The 18,765-nt window shown below is 40.4% G+C and overlaps 1 protein-coding gene across 1 annotated transcript in view; it reads left to right on the top strand.

Moving 5' to 3' along the window:
- Positions 1 to 16,704, top strand: part of LOC121360280 (transmembrane protease serine 11E-like) — a 39,512-nt gene extending 22,808 nt beyond the window's left edge. The window contains exons 5-10 of the mRNA XM_041480001.1: positions 2,229 to 2,392; positions 11,034 to 11,072; positions 13,036 to 13,231; positions 14,019 to 14,278; positions 15,050 to 15,192; positions 16,543 to 16,704. Coding sequence (XP_041335935.1) covers positions 2,229 to 2,392; positions 11,034 to 11,072; positions 13,036 to 13,231; positions 14,019 to 14,278; positions 15,050 to 15,192; positions 16,543 to 16,704 — 964 coding nt within the window. The remainder of the gene's footprint in view (positions 1 to 2,228; positions 2,393 to 11,033; positions 11,073 to 13,035; positions 13,232 to 14,018; positions 14,279 to 15,049; positions 15,193 to 16,542) is intronic.
- Positions 16,705 to 18,765: the final 2,061 nt, after the last annotated feature.

Here is an 18,765-nt window from a genome sequence, read left to right on the forward strand (position 1 = left end):
GTGGAGCTTTTTCCCCTCTTTTACTCTCTGTTCAACTGCCAATAATATGTAACGTTTAATTTGATTTTTTTTACCACTGTTAAGTGCTGAAAATGATCTTTTTATAGAACTGTCTATTGTAGTACTAACATCTTGCTCCTGAGTAACAGTGCCCAACACTTTGCAAATATAGACCTTGAATGCCTTCATAATCATAGACTAAAGCTGCAAGACTAAGATCTAAAGATCTAATCCTTGTGAATGTGCTCCTTTTTGTTCTTACATGATTTGTGACATCCTGCCTCCTCCTCTACCTTAGCTTAATCCCAGTTACACACAAGTTGTTATTGGAATGCAGATTTAAGTATATTTTTTGATACTGGCTAGAGTGTTGCAAGCATAGGCAGGGTGATTTAGGGATCTGAGAGGCCAATATGTAGGGATAAGTGATATTTTTCATTACTTCTTTTTCCCAAGCACAGACTGAGGGTACTTGTGATGTTTGCTGTGTTGGATGCAAGATTTGCATGTGCCAAAGCTTGTTTGCTTTTTCAGATGTACACTCTTTGTGCCTCTTCAAGGGCTCAGACTGCAAGTTCTTTTGAGCAGGATCATGGTTGTGAATTTACTTGGAAAGGACTGTGCATATCTTTTGGATCAGTATAAGCAACGCATCAATAATAATGCCCAAAGACAATACTAATCTTGACTAGGTGTCCTTGGCTCTGGATCTCTGCTATATAATAAGTGAATCAGGGTGGGCAGTACTTAGCTGAGGGTTTCGAGAGGTGTGGTTTGCTTGCAAGAGTTGATACGGTAATTCCAGTGTGGCACAGCACAGGAAGAGGAGTGGGGGGACAGGTGAGGGAACACCTCAGAAATGCAGAGCAACACCCACAGTTGGATCAGATAATATCTGGAAAATAAACAAAGTGGCAATCACGCTGAAGTTGGAACAAATGGAAAAAGCAGTCTGTTGAAAAGTTCACATACAACCTCTCAGTCTCAATTATGAGATCCTTGAGGCAAGGAGTGTGTCTTTCTGCTCACCTACAAACCACTTGGCATGCCTTGGTGTGCTTAAAGCATATGACCTTTTCTTTCCCTCCACTGGCGATATCAGGAATGTCTGTTTCAATTTGGCACGTGTTCCTTTCAAAGATTAAAGCCTGATTGCATGAGTTCTGTATAAGCTGTCTTCTATTTTTCCTTTATGTAGTTACAAATTTCCAAGGCAATGAGATATAACTAGGAAATCTTCTCTTTTCCTTTCCTTGCTAAAGTAAGAGCAACCTGCTTTTAGTTCTTCCCCTGTATGAAGTAACTGTGATTTCATCTCTTGTGGCTTGTGTCTCATTGCTTCTTGGTTCAGGTGGGAGGAGGCACAAGAGAGAAGGTTCCTGGTGCAAGTCCTTACCTTCCCTTTGTGATGACCAGGGATAAGACATCTGCAAGTACAGAGCAAGATTTACTATGCCAGATTAGTCAGTTTGATGTTTGTAGTCTATCATTCCATCTCTTGCAATATCTGATGCTTTGAGGAAAATGAAATACAACTACCAGGTGAATTCAGCCTGTTACAAGACTTTTCTCCCTTTTCCTTTCTGTGATCTTACATTGAAACTGTGGAATTGTTTGTCTCAATGTGTGTGCTGCTTGCACTTTTCAATGAGGTGTTGAAGGCCCCTTTTGTGATCCATCTCTTTGACTTTAATAAATATACTGTGGGTATGCTGCCAAGTTTCATTTATTGTTGCACCACATGAGGTTATTAGGAATATTCTCCAAGAGGTTGCTGCGGTGGTCTCTCCCCACCTCCCAAAAAGGTCCAAGTACCTTTTTGGTGGTGACTGTAAATTTTTACTCTGTGTTCAGGGCCATTGAAAGGTCTGTGTAGATGCTGCTAATCACTTACCTCATGTTTCTGAAGTGCTGTTTATCCAGCTTTTCATTGCAATCAGATCACTTCATCCTTCCTCTCTTCTGTCTCAGGTGTGTAGTCAGCGACTGCTTTTCAGACTCTAGTATAAAATTGGCCATTTGTTCACAGAAAGCATCATGCCACTTTCTAGCCTATGATGCATTTGGCCATTCAGCGTTCTTGGATTTCTTTTGGAAATTTCTTCTCACAAATGTTTGAAAATGTATCTAATCTTTTATTTACATTGCCATTGCTAGAGGAGCTAAGATAAAAGCTAAGAAATGCAGAAGTGGGCTGGAGGTAACGAGACTCTTTCATTGGTTTGTAGCCCAGATACTGACGGTGTGATGACAGAGGCTTTGCTCACATTCTGGTTCTCCTCTACGGATTCTAGAGAAGCACTGCGGGAAAGAGTTGGAAAGATCTTACGGAGGGGCCTGAGAAAATACACAGGGCCTCTGCGAATAAATGTCCGGTCTTCCACCGTCTCAAGTAAGTATATTACATTTCTTTTAAAAGTAATTATTTCCATTTTCTGATTGATGGGATTTGGTTTTTTTCCTTTTGATGATGGCTTTTGATGTTACTGTGTCTGAATGACAGTCTTTCATGCTCCTTAAGTTAGACCAAAATCAGTGGCAAGCCCCCCTAAATCTTTAAAAAATATCTTAAATATGAATAACTGGGAGCAGTTACTTTGTGGTTTCGCTGTACAGCCTCAGCCTTCCTCCAATCTGCAGTACCAACTTTATGTTACTGTCATGGAGCCTGAAAGTGCAGGAAGTATATTTGGATGACAAGGGGAAAGAACCAATGCACTGAAAAAATATTATTTGATGTGAGGATCAATATCCTTGCAAATTCCCCAGAGGAAAGGGAAAGAAAGGCATATGTTTTTATCTACATGACTTCTCAGCTAGGGATTCTATCCCCTTCTTCACAAAGCAGACATAAATCTGCAGAATATGACCATTAACTGCACTACCTTCTACACTTTGGTTCTGCTACAGAATTTTTGTGCAGGCTTAGAATTTTGTCTCTGTCTTGGCTTCAGTTGTATATAGTCAGCAATTTTTCTGCGTGTCAAACTTTTTAAGGATGAGTTGCTGGTTGACAGCTAGGGACACATACTTGCTCCGTTTGTTTTGGCAGAACTGCTTGCTCCTAAGTGCAGGGGTGACAGTACAGTGATAGGGTGGGTGCTTGCTGCTTGCTGTTCCACACTAGACTACTTGAACCAGAGGTTAGACAGCTGTATTTAGAGAACAAGATACCTGGGCCAGATTCCATACTGGATGGATCCAGACTTCCTCCCACTCAGAAATGAGCAGAAGCAACTTCTTGTTCCTCCACTTGGTGCTTGAACTGGGCACATATTTGCATTGTGGTAATGCAATGGAACTCAAATATGAGCTGTCACACTCCCATTGTTTCTTGATGGGCCAACCAGCCTTCCCCTTTGGAATGGCTCAGGATGATAGGTGACATCCCTCTGGGCAAATCATCACCATTTCCCTGCAGTGTTCTTTATATGCCAGTAGTTCCTGTTCAACAAAGTGCACATGTAAATTCTCCCAGATAAAAATACTGTGTGGGCATCAGAGAGATTCAAAGAGTTTTGTTTACACAGTTGGGTGAAGAGTTAGTGAATTTTGAATCTTCAGTGTAATTTGATGCTTTACATAAAGGATAACATTGGAAAGAGTACAAAAAATATTGTTAAAAAAGGACTGAGATCTTATCAAGTCAAGCTGCTTTTATTCAGTCTGGTAAATGTGGGAAGTGAATCAAAATTGTTTTAGTTGACCTTGAACTGCACCAGGAATGTTACAGTAATGCACTAATAGCTAATTAAAAAATTGGCTAATGTAATTGAATTGCAATTTTTTCATTAAATAGTCTCACTAAGAGATGGCATCTATATCACTTTATCAATGCTGTGTGACAAACGATGTGTTGCTTTTCTTGGCTCTCCCAGCCTAACCATAAAACACTGACTGTACAGGTCAGCTACTCATTACAGGACTAGCATTGTGCAAGTGCTATGAGTGACACAAAGGAACATAAACAATACCTTGGCATTTCTAAGAGACAACAATAAAAGGCTGTCCAAAAAAATTTTGATCTTTCTTTGTTAAGAGGATTCAGCAGTGGTATGAAGCTTAGGCCAGATCCTGAATGGTGTTGCCATTTCAGGTGGACTCAGGAGAAGAGTATAGAATGGAGAGCTCCTGTGCTTTTAGAGGAGGTGCTGGTCTCAATTTATCAAACTCATTTCTCACACCAGGGAGAAATGACAGTTTTCAACAGATCCTAGAGGTCGACAGAAGAATCTAGGTTTTGCGTTTTCTACTTTTCTCTCGCCTCCTGAAGTATCTTGTCCACTATGAGTATTTAAACCATGGAACCTAAAAAGCTCTAGATTTTTTCCATGCTCTGCAGGCACCTTTCTAAATATTGCTTCATTGTACCTTTTTGCCAGCTGGAATCCTTATTTATCCTAAGGCATTTTCAGAATGACATTTTCATAATAGCTTGTAAAAAAATCATTAAACTGTTCTTTGTAACCACCTTATCAAAAGATTCTAATTTAGGGGCCATGATATAGCTCACTTTAGCTAAGCATAGCTCACTAGCTGAACAAATCTAGGTCAGGCACTCATTTATATCACATGCTAGGGGGAGTCTGATAAAGGGAACCTCCTTAAGTCTTCCTCCCCTGAAATAATCACCTTGTTATTCAACACCATGTCTCAACCTGCGCTTCACTCACAAGTATTTGCCTTGAGAATCAGCTCCAACAAACTCCTCCAAACTGGGTGCTACACTTGAAACCTTCAAGCTGCAGTTCAGATCAGCACTACAACATTAAGTGGTCTACCAGACCAGGGGTAGAACTTGCTTTGCCTCTGCATCCCTGAGGACTGGGAATAAAGATAGGATAAAGTCTATACTGACAATATGTTCTTAGTTTTGGTTTGGTTTGTTTTTTTTTTTTTAATAAAACAGAAAGAAGCTTCATCATACATATGTGAGAAAATAGAAAATGTGCAGAACTTCAAGGAAAACAACATAATACTGTCTCTGATTTTTCTGTCACTAAACTGTAGATGTTCTTTACACAGGACTGCAAAAATACATTTTTGTCAGGGTACCTTCAAATGTATCATTGCTGAAGTTCCTGCTTTCTTATTTAGCTAGACATCAGAGTCCCCTGGTCAAGGATGGTTTACATCCACGCATTCCCTCTGATTTTGATAGAAAATAAGAACTGATAGAATTCTTTGCACTTTTGTACAAACCCCACTAGAAGCCAAATTTTCAGTGAAGAACTCAGCAAACCTTCCCTGAAGAGCAGTGCAAGGGCAATCAAAGTGAGATATCAAAGTGTCAGATGGCTTGGAAACACCCATGTTAGGACTTGCTCTTCCACTGGCACTGAAAGAAGACGTTGCAGTTTGCCTTCTGTATAGCTCTGGCAACAAAGAGTTCTCCTGCAAGGCTGATTTATTTTCCTGAGGGTTTCTTGGTTAGAAGTAGAGTCACCTGACAGTCTGGATCCGTATTAAGTAAAGTATAAAGCAGCTTGCCAGGCTATTTCCCTTTGTCAGGTAGGTTGGAAGTATCCCAAGATGTATTTTTGGGAATGTACTTCTGATGTCAGAAAGAAGCTGGTTGCAAGATCACTGGCACTGTTCAAAGTGAGTAGGAAGGATTCCCATCTGTTGCACAGCCAAAGGTTTTGACCATGAATAATGAGTCATGAATTGGTTTTGATCAACAAGCCAACTGTTATTGTTTCTATTCATCTGGAATCTGGGGCTTGCTAAAGCTCCTAACAACTACAAAGTACAGAACCTGGCAGACAGATTCTTACCTCTTTATCTAGTCTTCTGTGGGAGTCATGCAGATGAGTGTCTGACAGGGTTGATGAGGAATGTTCCATGTCGAATAGTGTATGGAGCAGTCTGGATATTTGCCCTTTATCAGCCACAACAGCATCTCTGGGGAGTGGAACTGAACATGTATCTGTACATTGGGAAACAGTGGAGATCTGATATTCCTCCACTTTGAGGTCACTAGTGTGGCACAAGGTGGTACATTTCAGTAAGAGTCTAGAGAGAATGACTGAAATGGGAGGGACTGAAATGTATTTTAAAATTAGTATTTTGCAAGGATATGCTTGTGATAAAGGCATTAAGCAGAAAGTCATCTTGACCTCTCTTCTCATGACCCAGATACATTAATTTAATTGATTTTCTCACTCAAACCCTGTTTTTTCCCTGCCTTGTCTGCAGAGGTTGAGAGCAATCTGGGCTGCCTTTACTGTAGTAAGACATTGATTGCAGCTCAGGCATGAGTGTAGGTCAGGAAGAAAAGTAATGCTAAAAGTCTTATCTGTTTTGGTGCCTGTTACAGAACTGGTACATAGCAGATCCCTCCTCGAGCTGCAGGACAACCAGATGGAGCTTTGAGGTATGGACCTATGTCTGCCTCATGGACGGAATTAAGATGCTGATGGGGGACAGTGGTGGGAGTCACAGATGTGAGGACAGGTGCAGTGAACATCAGCAGAGAGGGAACAGCTGGGTGACAGGGACAACTAGAGGCACAAAGCAGTCGTGTCTATCAGGTTACTCTACTCTGTTGAAGGAATGAGAATTCCATCACCTGTATCTAAGCCATGTTTTGCTACTTCTACAAGGGTGCATAAATCTGGAGAGGTAATTCCTGTTGTGAGCAGTGAAAATATTGCAAGGTTAGTGGAGAGACATTTTAGGATGTATGAACGATGTAACCACACAAGAGCATGCCTTTCCTGCTAAACCCAAAGCTCATGTTTTGCCATCTTTCATGAAATTCCTGCAGTTCCTTTAAGGTACAGTTTTTGGAACACAACTGAATCTGCTGCTCACTGCTCTTATTCCCATTTCCCCCAGTACTTCAGACCTTTGTGGTCTTTACCGTAATTAAAGAGCACTAGGGTAAAGCTATTATCCCCACCTCTGTGTGCACGGCAGGACATGTGCTCTGTGACACTCCTCTCAGCTGCCCAGTTTGGTGACCTACTGAACCTGGCCGGTGATCCTCTTTTTGTCTGCATGTGCAGTTGTTACCCTGCATAACTCTGGGTGAGGCCCCTGTTTCTGATGTACCTGAGAATTTTGTAATTCTCACTCCTTTCAAGAAAGTTGTTATTAAAATGTGGTGAAGGACAGTGGGAAAAATGCTTCCTCTGCTCCCTGGTGCATTTCCCAAAGCTGTGCTTCAAATGCATTTCCGAGAATGTGTTATGAGTATTGAAGTGCATACTCTTTCTTATTTTTGTTTACAATCCTTTCCTCCATTCATATCCCTTTCAAGAAAATCTCCTCCACCTTAAACTTTCTGTGTGAAAAAACATCTTAGAACAACCAGCAAGAGGTGGGAACTTGATATAGTAGAGGATGGAACATGCAGTTTGCTTTTGAGACTAGAAGTAATGCTTTCACATCTAGAAAATCTGTAAGTGTAGAAACCTATAAAGAAAATCAAGTTTCTTTTATGAATCAGCACCTGTGAGAAATTATGTAATTCGGTAAAACTGCATCAGATTTTTAAAGCATGTATCTTCTTTAAATTTGCAGCTATCTCTGGCTCTTTCCATGCTGAAATTGCATAATATCCCCTAATAATTCATTTGGTTGCCTTGCTTGCACTATGTCAATTTAATGTCTGATAGTCTTATATCATAGAGTTCTGTCTGATCTTTTCCTTTTAACATAAACACTGAACTCTGTGGATAAAATGAAATGAGGTAGCGGGCACACGATGGATTCCTGTGATGCAATGACACTGACATTATTTAGAGATGTAGCCAAGTGAGCACATTTTTCCACAGGAACCTCTGAAACCCTCACAGATAAGATGTCCCTTTCACTCTGCAGTTAACTACGAGCATTTCCTTCCAAGTTTGCTTAGACACATATGTTGAGGAGTAAAAAAGTTCTTTACTGATAATTTATTAGCCTTAAATAGTAAGTGCAAGTTAATCAGAAATTAAGAATTTACCCATGTTTTAGAGTTATTTTGTTTAATAAATATGTAAAATAACAATATTAACAAAATTGCTTGTCCAATTGGAGAACAGAGCCCTCTTCTGAGATGGAATCCCTAAGCTGCATTTCAATAGATTGCTGCCATTTTAATTTAGACATTTGTTTTATCATTAAAGTTAAGCAAGCTTGAATTCATTGGCAAGCTCCATTTTACAGGTATTCAACACAGGTTCAAATCGAACTTGTTTACAGTAGAAGCTTGAACACTGTTTTCCTAAATGTGACACAAACAACTACTTTTGCAGCCATATGCGGTTGGGACGAGATATGACACTTTAATTGTTACTAATTGATGCTTTTTCTTGGTAGTGCAAACAACCAGGGCAACTAGTAAATGAGCAGGGCAGCGAAATTTTCTCTCGTGCCTTACAAGTGACTGCTTCAAGGCAGTGCTTGCAACACACTGGCTGGCACAATATGAACATCTGTGCTCTTCAACAGGCCAAAATCTGAAGCTGGTAACAAATGAAGGCAAGCCCCTAGCAAGGTAAACCAATAAGCAACCTTATTTCCAGTGGTATCATGTAACTCTAATGCTTTTGATCTACTGTGGGCTCAGCTTATCTGAAAATAGGGTCAGTTACTTCGGTTTTCCAAACACATTCATGTGCTCTGCGTTTGGGACCCTACCCTAGTGAATACAGCACTGAATTTGCTAACAGTAATTAAAACAGGGTATCACTGGCCTTTTTCCTTCAGCAGAGGATGGGAAGGAGAGTGTAGCAGTTGCATAGCAGTGATATAGTGTAAGACATGCTGACATTCAGAGCTGCATGGACTGGCAGTGTGTGTATGGAAGGCTTGTGTATCCAATTACACAGAAGTTGATCCAACTGGAAGCAATGGGTAAAATTTTGCCCATGTGAGGTTTGTACTTTTTTCTAGGTGCCTCATAAAAAGGCAAACAGAGATACATGCAGGTGCCTTGCAGAGCACCTGTGACTCACAGCAAAACTCCATGCAGTGGGAACATGCCAATTGAATTGCTTCCGGCACTGCACTTGAACAAGCTAGTTGCTCCTTTTGTCTTCTCAATGAGCTTTGCAACATAATGTAAGTGATAATGTCGTGCTGCAGGCTTTATAATTATGAATTATGAGGTAAATGTCTCTCCACCCAGAGAAAAGCTAAAAAACATTGTTGTCAGTGCAGCACTTAAAGGCAAAATGTCCTCTTTCATTGTGAGTTACATTTGTTGGTTTCCTACCAGTTTCCAGATGTAAAGTATTGGTGGGACCCAAATGATGAACTAGTTCTGAAGGTGGTATGAATTTCTAGGAAAACACTGGATGCTCATCATAAAGAGCATCAGAAGAAACAAGTAGGGCTAGATTTTTCAAAGCACTTCTAGCCAATGTAAATATACAGGGGAAGTGGCCAAAGCCTTAGTACAGTTTGGCAAACAGTAATATTTACACCACTGCGGAATCCCTCTGCTGACCTAGCTTTTGCTCTGTGGTGTTATTCCATTTTGATGTAAGGGCTGTAGGAGACAACCAACCATATTATCCATGGAAATTCACAGAATACAACTAGTGTTACTGAAGTGCACAAGCACATGTATTTTTAGTGTTTTCTTCCTTTTTTTCATATGAATTGAGAAAGTACAAATGAGCATTTTTATTTGAAAGAGGACCTTGGAAGTTGTGTCTTGCCCACCAGTGAAATATAATTATCTTCATCATGGGAACAGTTCCTGTTCATAGGGAATAAGACTTCAGTTCCTTCTATAGTGATTAGACGGTGTTGCTACATAAATGTCCAACTTTAACTCATCTCCCATCCTTATAAAATAAAGCAGTGGTTGCTCACACGCGTGGCAGCCCTAGCACTGCCTTTGGTCTGTAACATTCCCTGCAGACAAGCTGTATGTGTGCTGGAGTTCTGCTTGTTTCCTTTTTTCTATCATAATCTGCTTACTGTCATATTAAGAAATGAGTGAGCACACATCTGGTACTGGTGAATTGCAAACAGACAATTCACCCAGCATACCTGAGGGAGTGTCAAGCCTGCATGCAAAACACTTGTGATACAAACCCAACAGGTGACAAGTGTGAGCCAGAGCCCTTTGCATTCAAAAGAGACTCCTCCTGACTTGGTGTGGGTTTGGCTCAAAACTAGGATAATATTCTGTGTAGCAGCAAAGAGAAAGGAAGGAATTGGATAGGGATAGGGATTTGCTGAGAAAGCCTATCCAGACACAAAATATGAAGTTGTTGACACTAGTATAGAATCACTTTATAATGAAAAAACTGTATTGAAATTGTGATTTTTTTAAAAAGAAATTAGTATTATTTTTTAAATTGTTTCAAATGCTGGAAACTACAGTGGTGGCTCTAGTGAAAAACAGCATTCTGGAAAAAAAGGGATTGATTTAAACCTTGAGCCAGTGCTTGTTATTGTCAGCATGGGCATGCCATATTTTCAGTAAACATACAACATGTATGTTAAAGGAGGGAATGTATTGCTAAAACCTGCTGTGCCATGCAATAAATTGCTATGAACCATCTATTTTAGTATTATTAGTGTACCAATAAGATAGGAGAAAGGAGAGTGAGCCACTGCTATTGTAAGCTTCCATTGCTGCAGTGAAATGAGTGCCAGACAGAGTAGCAGATCTTCTCTGGCCCTGTCTTGGGTGTAATATGTGAATTGTTGATTTTTTTTTTTTTTTTTTTTTTTTGCAAATAAGAGGAGCTTCAAAAATTTCCACCATAACAATTTCTCCCCAACAAAATTGTAGATCTTGAGTAATACAAGACTTGTTTTGTCTGTACTCCCCTCCAGAAACACCAGGGGCCAGCAGGATGGGCAGGATGAGTGCCTGGTCCTCAGACAACACTGACTGCAGAGGAGGCCAACAGCCAGCACTTGAACTTGAACACATATGGGTACCCTGCTTTCTCTAGCAGCCCCTCAGCCATGCCTCCTGTGTGCCCTGTACTCAAACAGCTGTTGGGGGAATGACCATGAGGATGGGGAACCTTGCATGTGCTGGCCTGGCCTTACCCTGATTCTTTGTTTCCTTGTTTCAGATGTGGAGCCGGTAAGAGCAGAAGCCATCTTCAATGACAGTAAGTGAGGCTTTTTTTAAACATCAGAAATCTCACCTCCAACTTTTAAAATTAGCGTCAAGAGTCCCTGAGCACTTTTTCTGGCCCTTAAGAGCCTTTCCTCATCCTTCTGTCTAATGAACGTGACCTTGTACTCTCAGAAATTGGGACTTTGTAATTTTCTTTAGCACCCATTGAAAGGAGAGAGGTACCACAAGGAAATGTACAGAAGTTACATCAGCCTGTGATTATAATCAAAATCTTCTGGATTTTGGAATGGCTGACAGCACAAAATTGTTCCTCATGGAAATATACAGAAACATGACTGGTCTTCTCAAGGCATTGCTGTAGGGGTTAGATAGTGATACCTTGTTTTAGAGATGGTTTTTTTAAGTTTTCAGAGAAAGAAGTCAGCTTGCTTGGAGATAAAATAGTCATAAAAGCTATCTTTGCTTACAAGTTTCTTTTAACTCTGAGAAGGTTTGATCAGTTCCTTAGCAATAAGCTGTCAAATAGTGAAAGATTAAATTACATAACTTTTTGGGTCTGATGTAGCTGCTGGTGTCCTGGGACTGATGGAACTGAGTTTATTCCTTGTGTTTTGAACATCGACTGCTCAGGTGGTTGGTAGGATTGTGCAGTTTTAGGACCAGTTACTGAGGATTACAAAGAGCTTTTAGGAGGGAAAAACATTTCTTCAGACAGTCCTATGAACTATGGTATATTCTGAAGTTTGTCTTCTACACAAAACTTTTGGATGGGTAGATTTAGGTTTCACTGATTTCCTTCATATTGGTTTTAAATATCAGATTCTACACTGAGCTCATGAACTCCTCAGTGTGGTGTAACCTTTCTTTCTTCTTCTAAATTTATGAACAGCTTTCAGTCTGCTGTGGTATTCCTGCCGCTTTTGACCATGAAGTACTGTTAACATAATGTTGTGCAGATCCTAGCAGGAAAGGGATGAGAAGCCTCTCTGTGGCTCCAGTTTTTCACTTCTGAGAACTTCAAGGGCCCTGGGGCTGGCAGCTCCTCAATGATGAATTACCAAGTTCTGGTTTGGCCCCCTCCCAGGTCACTGTCTGGGTGACGAGCCTTGCAGCAATGGTTTGGACTGTGTGGTCACTATGAAAATAATTCTCATCTCTGTCTCTTTTTCAATGAATTGGGATAGTCCTGTGTGTCAACTTTCCTAATGTCTAGCTGAAATTGGGACCTGGATGAAAACTAGTGGGTCTTGGTCCAGGTAGGATGGATTTGATGTTGTTTGGATGGGAGAAGACAACTGAAGTAGGTCTGTTCATTGAGGAAGTTTCTAAAGCTATGCAGGAGCTTCAGCTGCTCCTGAATATCCTCAGTTTAATAGCTGAAACTGTGGATATTTCAATTTCTCTCTGGGTTTGGATAAAAATGCTCATTTTGTGTCATGGATGCATACCATGCTGTAGGTATCCATGCATTTTGTCATCTCTGGTTGGAGTAGTGTGGTGCTCTTTGCTTGAAGTGCCTCTCCAGGTCCACTTGCAGACTGCAGTGATCAGTTGCCTGTCTCAAGGTGACATCTTGCTGATGTAATCTGCATGCATGCATGGTAAAACCCCACGACTTGGATCATTCCCATTCTAGGTTTTGCCTTTTTCACATTTTATCCTAATGAGAAATTACCTGAGACATTAAAGTTGGCAATGCCTCTATTTGGGAATTGTCTTGGGTGTATGGTGAATGTTTTGATTCCTGAGCTGGGCTGCTCACACAGCTAAGCCTGAATGTTTGACCATCATGGCTTTCCATGATAGTCAGCTGTGCATGGGTTGTGCATGAGGAGCTCAGATTTGGGAGGGCTGGTGGAAGGTATGTTTTCTTGTTGATGACAATACATTTTTACAGAATAGGTGGTGTGGAATTTTACATATGTTTTCCACAGCCATTCGCAGGATTTACTAAACAGAAGAATAGCTAATACTCTCTTTATCCTTTCTGACAGTCTGTGGGTTACGGCAGAATAGATCAGTCAAGTCAATGGCAAAATCCTCATCGCTGCGAATCGTTGGCGGATTGTCTTCCGCAGAGACTGGGGACTGGCCGTGGCAGGCCAGTCTGCAGTACAATAACATCCATCGCTGTGGTGCAACACTCATCAGCAACACATGGCTGGTGTCTGCAGCTCACTGCTTCAGAGAGTAAGTTCCCATCTTAGAATCTGCAGCAGAATGTGTCCCTTCTGCATCAAGTTGTGTGGCTTTCCAGGTTTGCACCACACCCTTGACTCTTTCCCAGACAAACAATTTTGGAAGAGAAAAGTCAGAGTTAAGTAGGCCCATCAGCTGGATGTTTCAATGAGAAACCAAAGACTGGCCCTCGGGAGCAGAACTGGCAATTTTATGAGTGAAAATCAATAGTCACTTGGTGCACTGACCAAAAAAAGTGCTGAAAAGGTAAGGTGTGTGAAATGGCAGAGTATTTGTTTCCTGTTATACTTTATATTTCTTAAACATATGCCTTCGTGATACAATGGGTTGCTGCTACTGCAGACTGCTACCAGCAGCTACCATCCCGAGTTCCTGCCCCTCTGCTCAGCCACACACTCCCAGCATTTTTTGTTTAGAGCATGGCAATTGTGAGGCTGCAAGGTATTTTTAAATGGAACAGATTATTACTGTGCAAAAAGAGTAAGGGAAATGAAGAGTTCACAGCAGAAGAGCTTTTGGATTCGATGACACCCTATGACCACACAATGGTTAGATCAGGGACAAGGAGCAGGGGAGGAGTACAGGACCATGGCTGAGGGAATGCAGGAGTGCCCTCTTCTAGCAGTAGCCCACAGTTCTGCTATGGAAAGTGATGGATGCCACAACTTTCTAGTATGGAGCTGGCTTGAAGGAGTTTTCCAGTAAAGATACTCTGCGAATTTAAAGTCCCAAACACATATTTACAGCAAAATACTTACAGCACTCTTACCTTTTTCAGCATGACTCACCCTCAGAAGTGGACTGCTACTTTTGGAGCTCTTTTGAAGCCACCAAGCTTGAAGCGATCAGTCAAGACAATTATTATCCATGAGAAGTACCTCTACCCAGAGCATGACTATGACATTGCACTTGTGCAGCTCTCCAAACGAGTTGAGTTCACAAGCAGCATACACCGGGTCTGTCTGCCAGAGCCATCTCAGACTTTTCCCTACAATACTTATGCTGTCATCACAGGCTGGGGAGCTCTCACCAATGATGGTGAGTCCTGAGTCTGCCAGGTGACCTGTATGGTCCATAAACAGCAGCTCTGAGTGAACTGATACGACTTCTGTAGCCACATGTGATATGACAGCAAGCCTAATGTTTGCAATAGGTTTGTTTAGTTTATAGGCATAAGTTTCTTGTTCTAAAACTGGAGTGAATAAAGACAGAACCACAGTCCACTGGAGAAAAAAAAAAAAAAAAAAAAGACTCTTCTGTTTTCCCAGCCTTTATAGTTCATATTGTAAATTCTTAAGACAGGTAGTCCAGCCATGCATGTGTTTATCTAGAACCTAAAAAAGTATTTTGCCAGAACTAGTCAGAAGCTACAGATAACTCTGTGAGCTTTCAGGTGAATGTGTGGAGTGAGCTGTGAATTACCCGAGCTCACACTCTTACCAGGCCACACTAAGAGTACATGTAGCAATGGAATCAAATGTCTTCATTTTGTATCATCTGCTCAAATTTCTGAGTAATTTGTCTTCCATGGAACATGGAATTTGTGTTATGGAACATGTGTAAAATATATGGCTTTACACTTAAGGTGCTGTGTACTATGTTCAGCCTTAATGGTACAGTTCCTAAGTGAGTCTGTAATTTTATGTACATTCACCTTAAGGGCCTGACCTAGGAAGATCAACAAGCAAAATTTCCACATTAAACCAAGTCAAGCTGGTCCTCCAGAAGAGGACATTAAACACTCTTCCTGTATATTAACTACTGCAAAGTAATTATGTTGATAACTACCCAAATTGCATTTTCTCTCAGGTCCAGCCCCAAATGCTCTTCAGGAGGCAACAGTGAAACTTATTGACTCAGACACTTGCAACAGAGAAGAAGTGTATGATGGGGACATAACACCCAGGATGTTGTGTGCGGGATACTTGGAAGGAGGAGTAGATGCTTGTCAGGTAACTGTAGCTGAAAATTAGAAAGGAAAAATATTTTAATGCTGAAGTATCTGGCTGACCACATCTTAATGGACAGTGTATTAGTCCTTTAAATAGGCTCCATTCAAACAGGAATTTAGGTGTAGAGTGAAATAGCATTTAGTACACATCATTTACCACTAAATGCTATACTAATTATGAGCTGTTATACTAAAATGAGCTAAAAGTTACATGTCTTAAGTAGCTAACACCAGACATCTGTAGAGATGAGAAGGAACAAGGTTAAGAATGTTAAGTTACCAGAAAAAATGCACTGTCACTAACTGAAATTAAATTCTGGACTGGATCATATCATAACAGATCTGTTACAATGTGATCTTTGGTAACAGACTTGGCTCAGTGAAAAGAAAACCGTCTGAAACAAAGATAACTATAAGGAAGGTAGATGTAAAAGAATGGGAAGGAAACATGCATGCTGCAGGTCTGCAAATGTTGTAAGGAAATGTTTATGTTCAAACAAAAATATTTCCATAGTGATAACTTTTAAAAACATAATTTCTATTTATGTTATATTAAAAGATTTTACTCTTAAAGTGCTGATTTAATACAGACTCTTCCTGTAATCGCAGTCCTACAGATTTTTGCCCAAAGACAAACTCCCTGCAGAGTAAGCCTGGGAAGCTCATTCCTCTGTTCCTGGCTCAGCACCGAAAAGACCTAAGCAGAGGGGTACAACTGCTGTTTAGTTCAGTAAATAATTTTGGTGAAAGTTGGGAAATTTGGTCTGCTGTGTGAGGATTGCCTCTCAGTCTGTAATGTTTCCAGTTTAATTATTATTACCATGTCACACTATTAACAGTATCAAAATTGAGCCCTGGGACGTGGATAATACCTTAAGGAGATATCATCTAACTAGAAGACCAAGTTCTTGATGAAAGCTCCAAGCAAAAAGGAGCTCTAAGCTAATTTTTAAATGTTATTGCTGAAAGTGACTAAAATTGTTTATTTTTAGAATAACAATTACTATTAAAACCTGTTAAAAAAAAAGGTTCATGCTCTCTTAGATTGCTGCCTGTACTGGTGTTTCCATAGTCTGTATAAGGAAGAAGACAAGGCAGGTGGGAAGCAGTGTATCACAAAACAGAACAGAAGCTTTTTGTTAGGTTTTTTTACTGAAACAGAGGTCAGGAGGTCCCCTGGAAAATGCCAGACTTTTGACTCAAGTTTCAGAAACAGCCTGGATTCTGTACAAATGCCTGCTCTTGAAATACTGCTTGTTAACTTCTCCTATAGGATAGAATCTCCTGTCTATGGAGAGAATTGCATTTTCTCTTCTGATCAATTAAATATTTCTTCCCCTTCTTTTTCTAGGGGGACTCTGGGGGACCACTGGTTACTCCAGACTCTAGACTGATGTGGTACCTCGTGGGAATAGTGAGCTGGGGAGATGAATGTGCCAAGCCAAATAAACCTGGAGTTTACACGCGAGTGACTTATTTCCGTGACTGGATCACCACAAAAACAGGCATCTAATTCCAAAGTAAAAAATGGATGTAACTACATAGACTACATGTAACTCATGTCTGTAATTCTGAAAGATTATTTTTTTAGTATATATTCCTATGTAATTTTGGTTGAAGCAACCTTAGTCCACAGCAAGCGCTATCTTTGCTGTCAGGGACGCTAACCCCTTCTGAATTCATGCTAAATGTATGAAATTGCCTGCCTCATCTTTGAGCTGTGAAACTTTCCCCCTTACCAGAAATTATGAACTGACATCATTAAAATTACATTTAAAAGTTACCAATTTACCTACTTTATAAATGCAAACATTTTCCAGTGGGAAAAAAAAAAAAGAAAAAAGAAATTTTTCTTCAGCCATGGGCAAGGTTTGCAGTTGAATCTTCCTCCTCCAATGAAGCAAATGCTGTCACACCTGTGTTTCTAGCAAAGTGGACCCTTGATGATCATTCTTGTTAGAGACTATCATCTGCACTGACTCCAGCTGAGAACCTGGATGCTCACCTTGCTCCGTGGCCTTGGTAACTAAATGTGGATCAGCAGGACTGAGGTTGGGTCCTAGTTAAAGAAAAGAAGGATTTCTGTGCTTGCAGTAAGTTAGAGTAAGGAGAAAAGCTTGATGTTCTTATAGCAAAGCACTTTTTAAACAGGAATGTTTTTGTGGATTCTATGAAGTTCAAGTTGCTTGAAGTTGCTATTGTGGAAGTGCTTCATCACAACATTGTGCTGCTACCTCTGTACCTGTTGTCTTCTAGATCTACTCTGTTCAACACACAGTATGCTTAAGATGCAGAAACACAAGCTCTACCCAAACTGGTTTTTTTTTATTTTTTTTTTTTTTAAGTGTGCCCCCATGAACAATCCCGCTGGAAATAAATATGACATTTAAATTTGTTCTAAAGGAAAAAAAAAAATATTTGCCACAAATGAACTGGGAACTACATTTTTTGATCAAGAAACAGCACACTTTTCCACGGGCATGCCAGCCAGCAGAAACCATCTCACTGCAAAGCAAGTGATCATTGATACTTCACTGATGGATTCACTTCTGCCATGAATGAATATGATCCTGAATATGAATGTCTTATGAGGATGAAGAGTAATTTCATATTAAAGAACAGTCCCAATAAGAACTTCAGAGTAAATGCAATCCTTACACATTGGTTAAGCACTTTTCCTACCTCTGTGCACAACCTCTCATGGATTGTTGGTGGAAGGGGGTCCTTTAGAGCCAAGGCCTTCAATGTGGGGATCCAAAATGTCACTTGTAGTCTTCAAATGGCCACTGGACTGCTTAGGCTCTGAATGCAGGACTCACAGGAGTCTATACAAGACAGGAATGAAACTGCAAGTCTCACAGCTGCACCTACTACAGCTGAATACTCTGCTGAAGCATCCTGCCTCCCCCACTGCTCAGGACTGGATCTCTCCTCAGCCTTCCTACTGTGCAAGCTCTCCAATAATCAGCATCCCTGGGAATGAGATGTTTGGCATTTCTTGAAAACTCACACCCTGAATTACAAGTCTACATAAGAATGGAAAAATCTATGTTTAAGGCTTGGTGGTGTAGGAGGGGTTGTCTTGTTATTGGGCTACTTCCAGTCATTCTGTGTATCTTTTGAATTTTGGTAAAAGACAAGTTGCCTTATCTCAGAAAGAAATCTACTGAAGATTTCAGATTAGTTTTAGTTTCAACACAGTAGTACCTTTATTCTTATTTTCCATGTCATTGTAAAAAGAAAAGGATCTTGGGACAGTTAGGAGGATAGTTAGATGCAGCAAATCCATTTCCTTAATTTATTGATGAAGTTTGTAATTTATGCACTTTTGAGTTGCTGCTATTTTTCAATTAAGAATTTACTCCAGTCAGGGTTCAATTACAAAACAGAAGCTTCATGGAGCTTTGGATTAGATAACCTGAACACACTGATTTCTTCTAGTGCTTAAGTCCCCTTTTTCAAAGGCATATTTTGGGGAAAAAAAAAAAAAAAGTCACATGTAGGTTTTTGTGCCTCTTATTGGTTTGAGGGTGTAAATCATGAGAAGTGTCCTTAACAATCAGCTGATGAATTG

Source organism: Pyrgilauda ruficollis, unplaced genomic scaffold (assembly GCF_017590135.1).
Source record: "Pyrgilauda ruficollis isolate IOZ18807 unplaced genomic scaffold, ASM1759013v1 scaffold5, whole genome shotgun sequence".
In the NCBI taxonomy this organism is placed as follows: domain Eukaryota; kingdom Metazoa; phylum Chordata; class Aves; order Passeriformes; family Passeridae; genus Pyrgilauda; species Pyrgilauda ruficollis.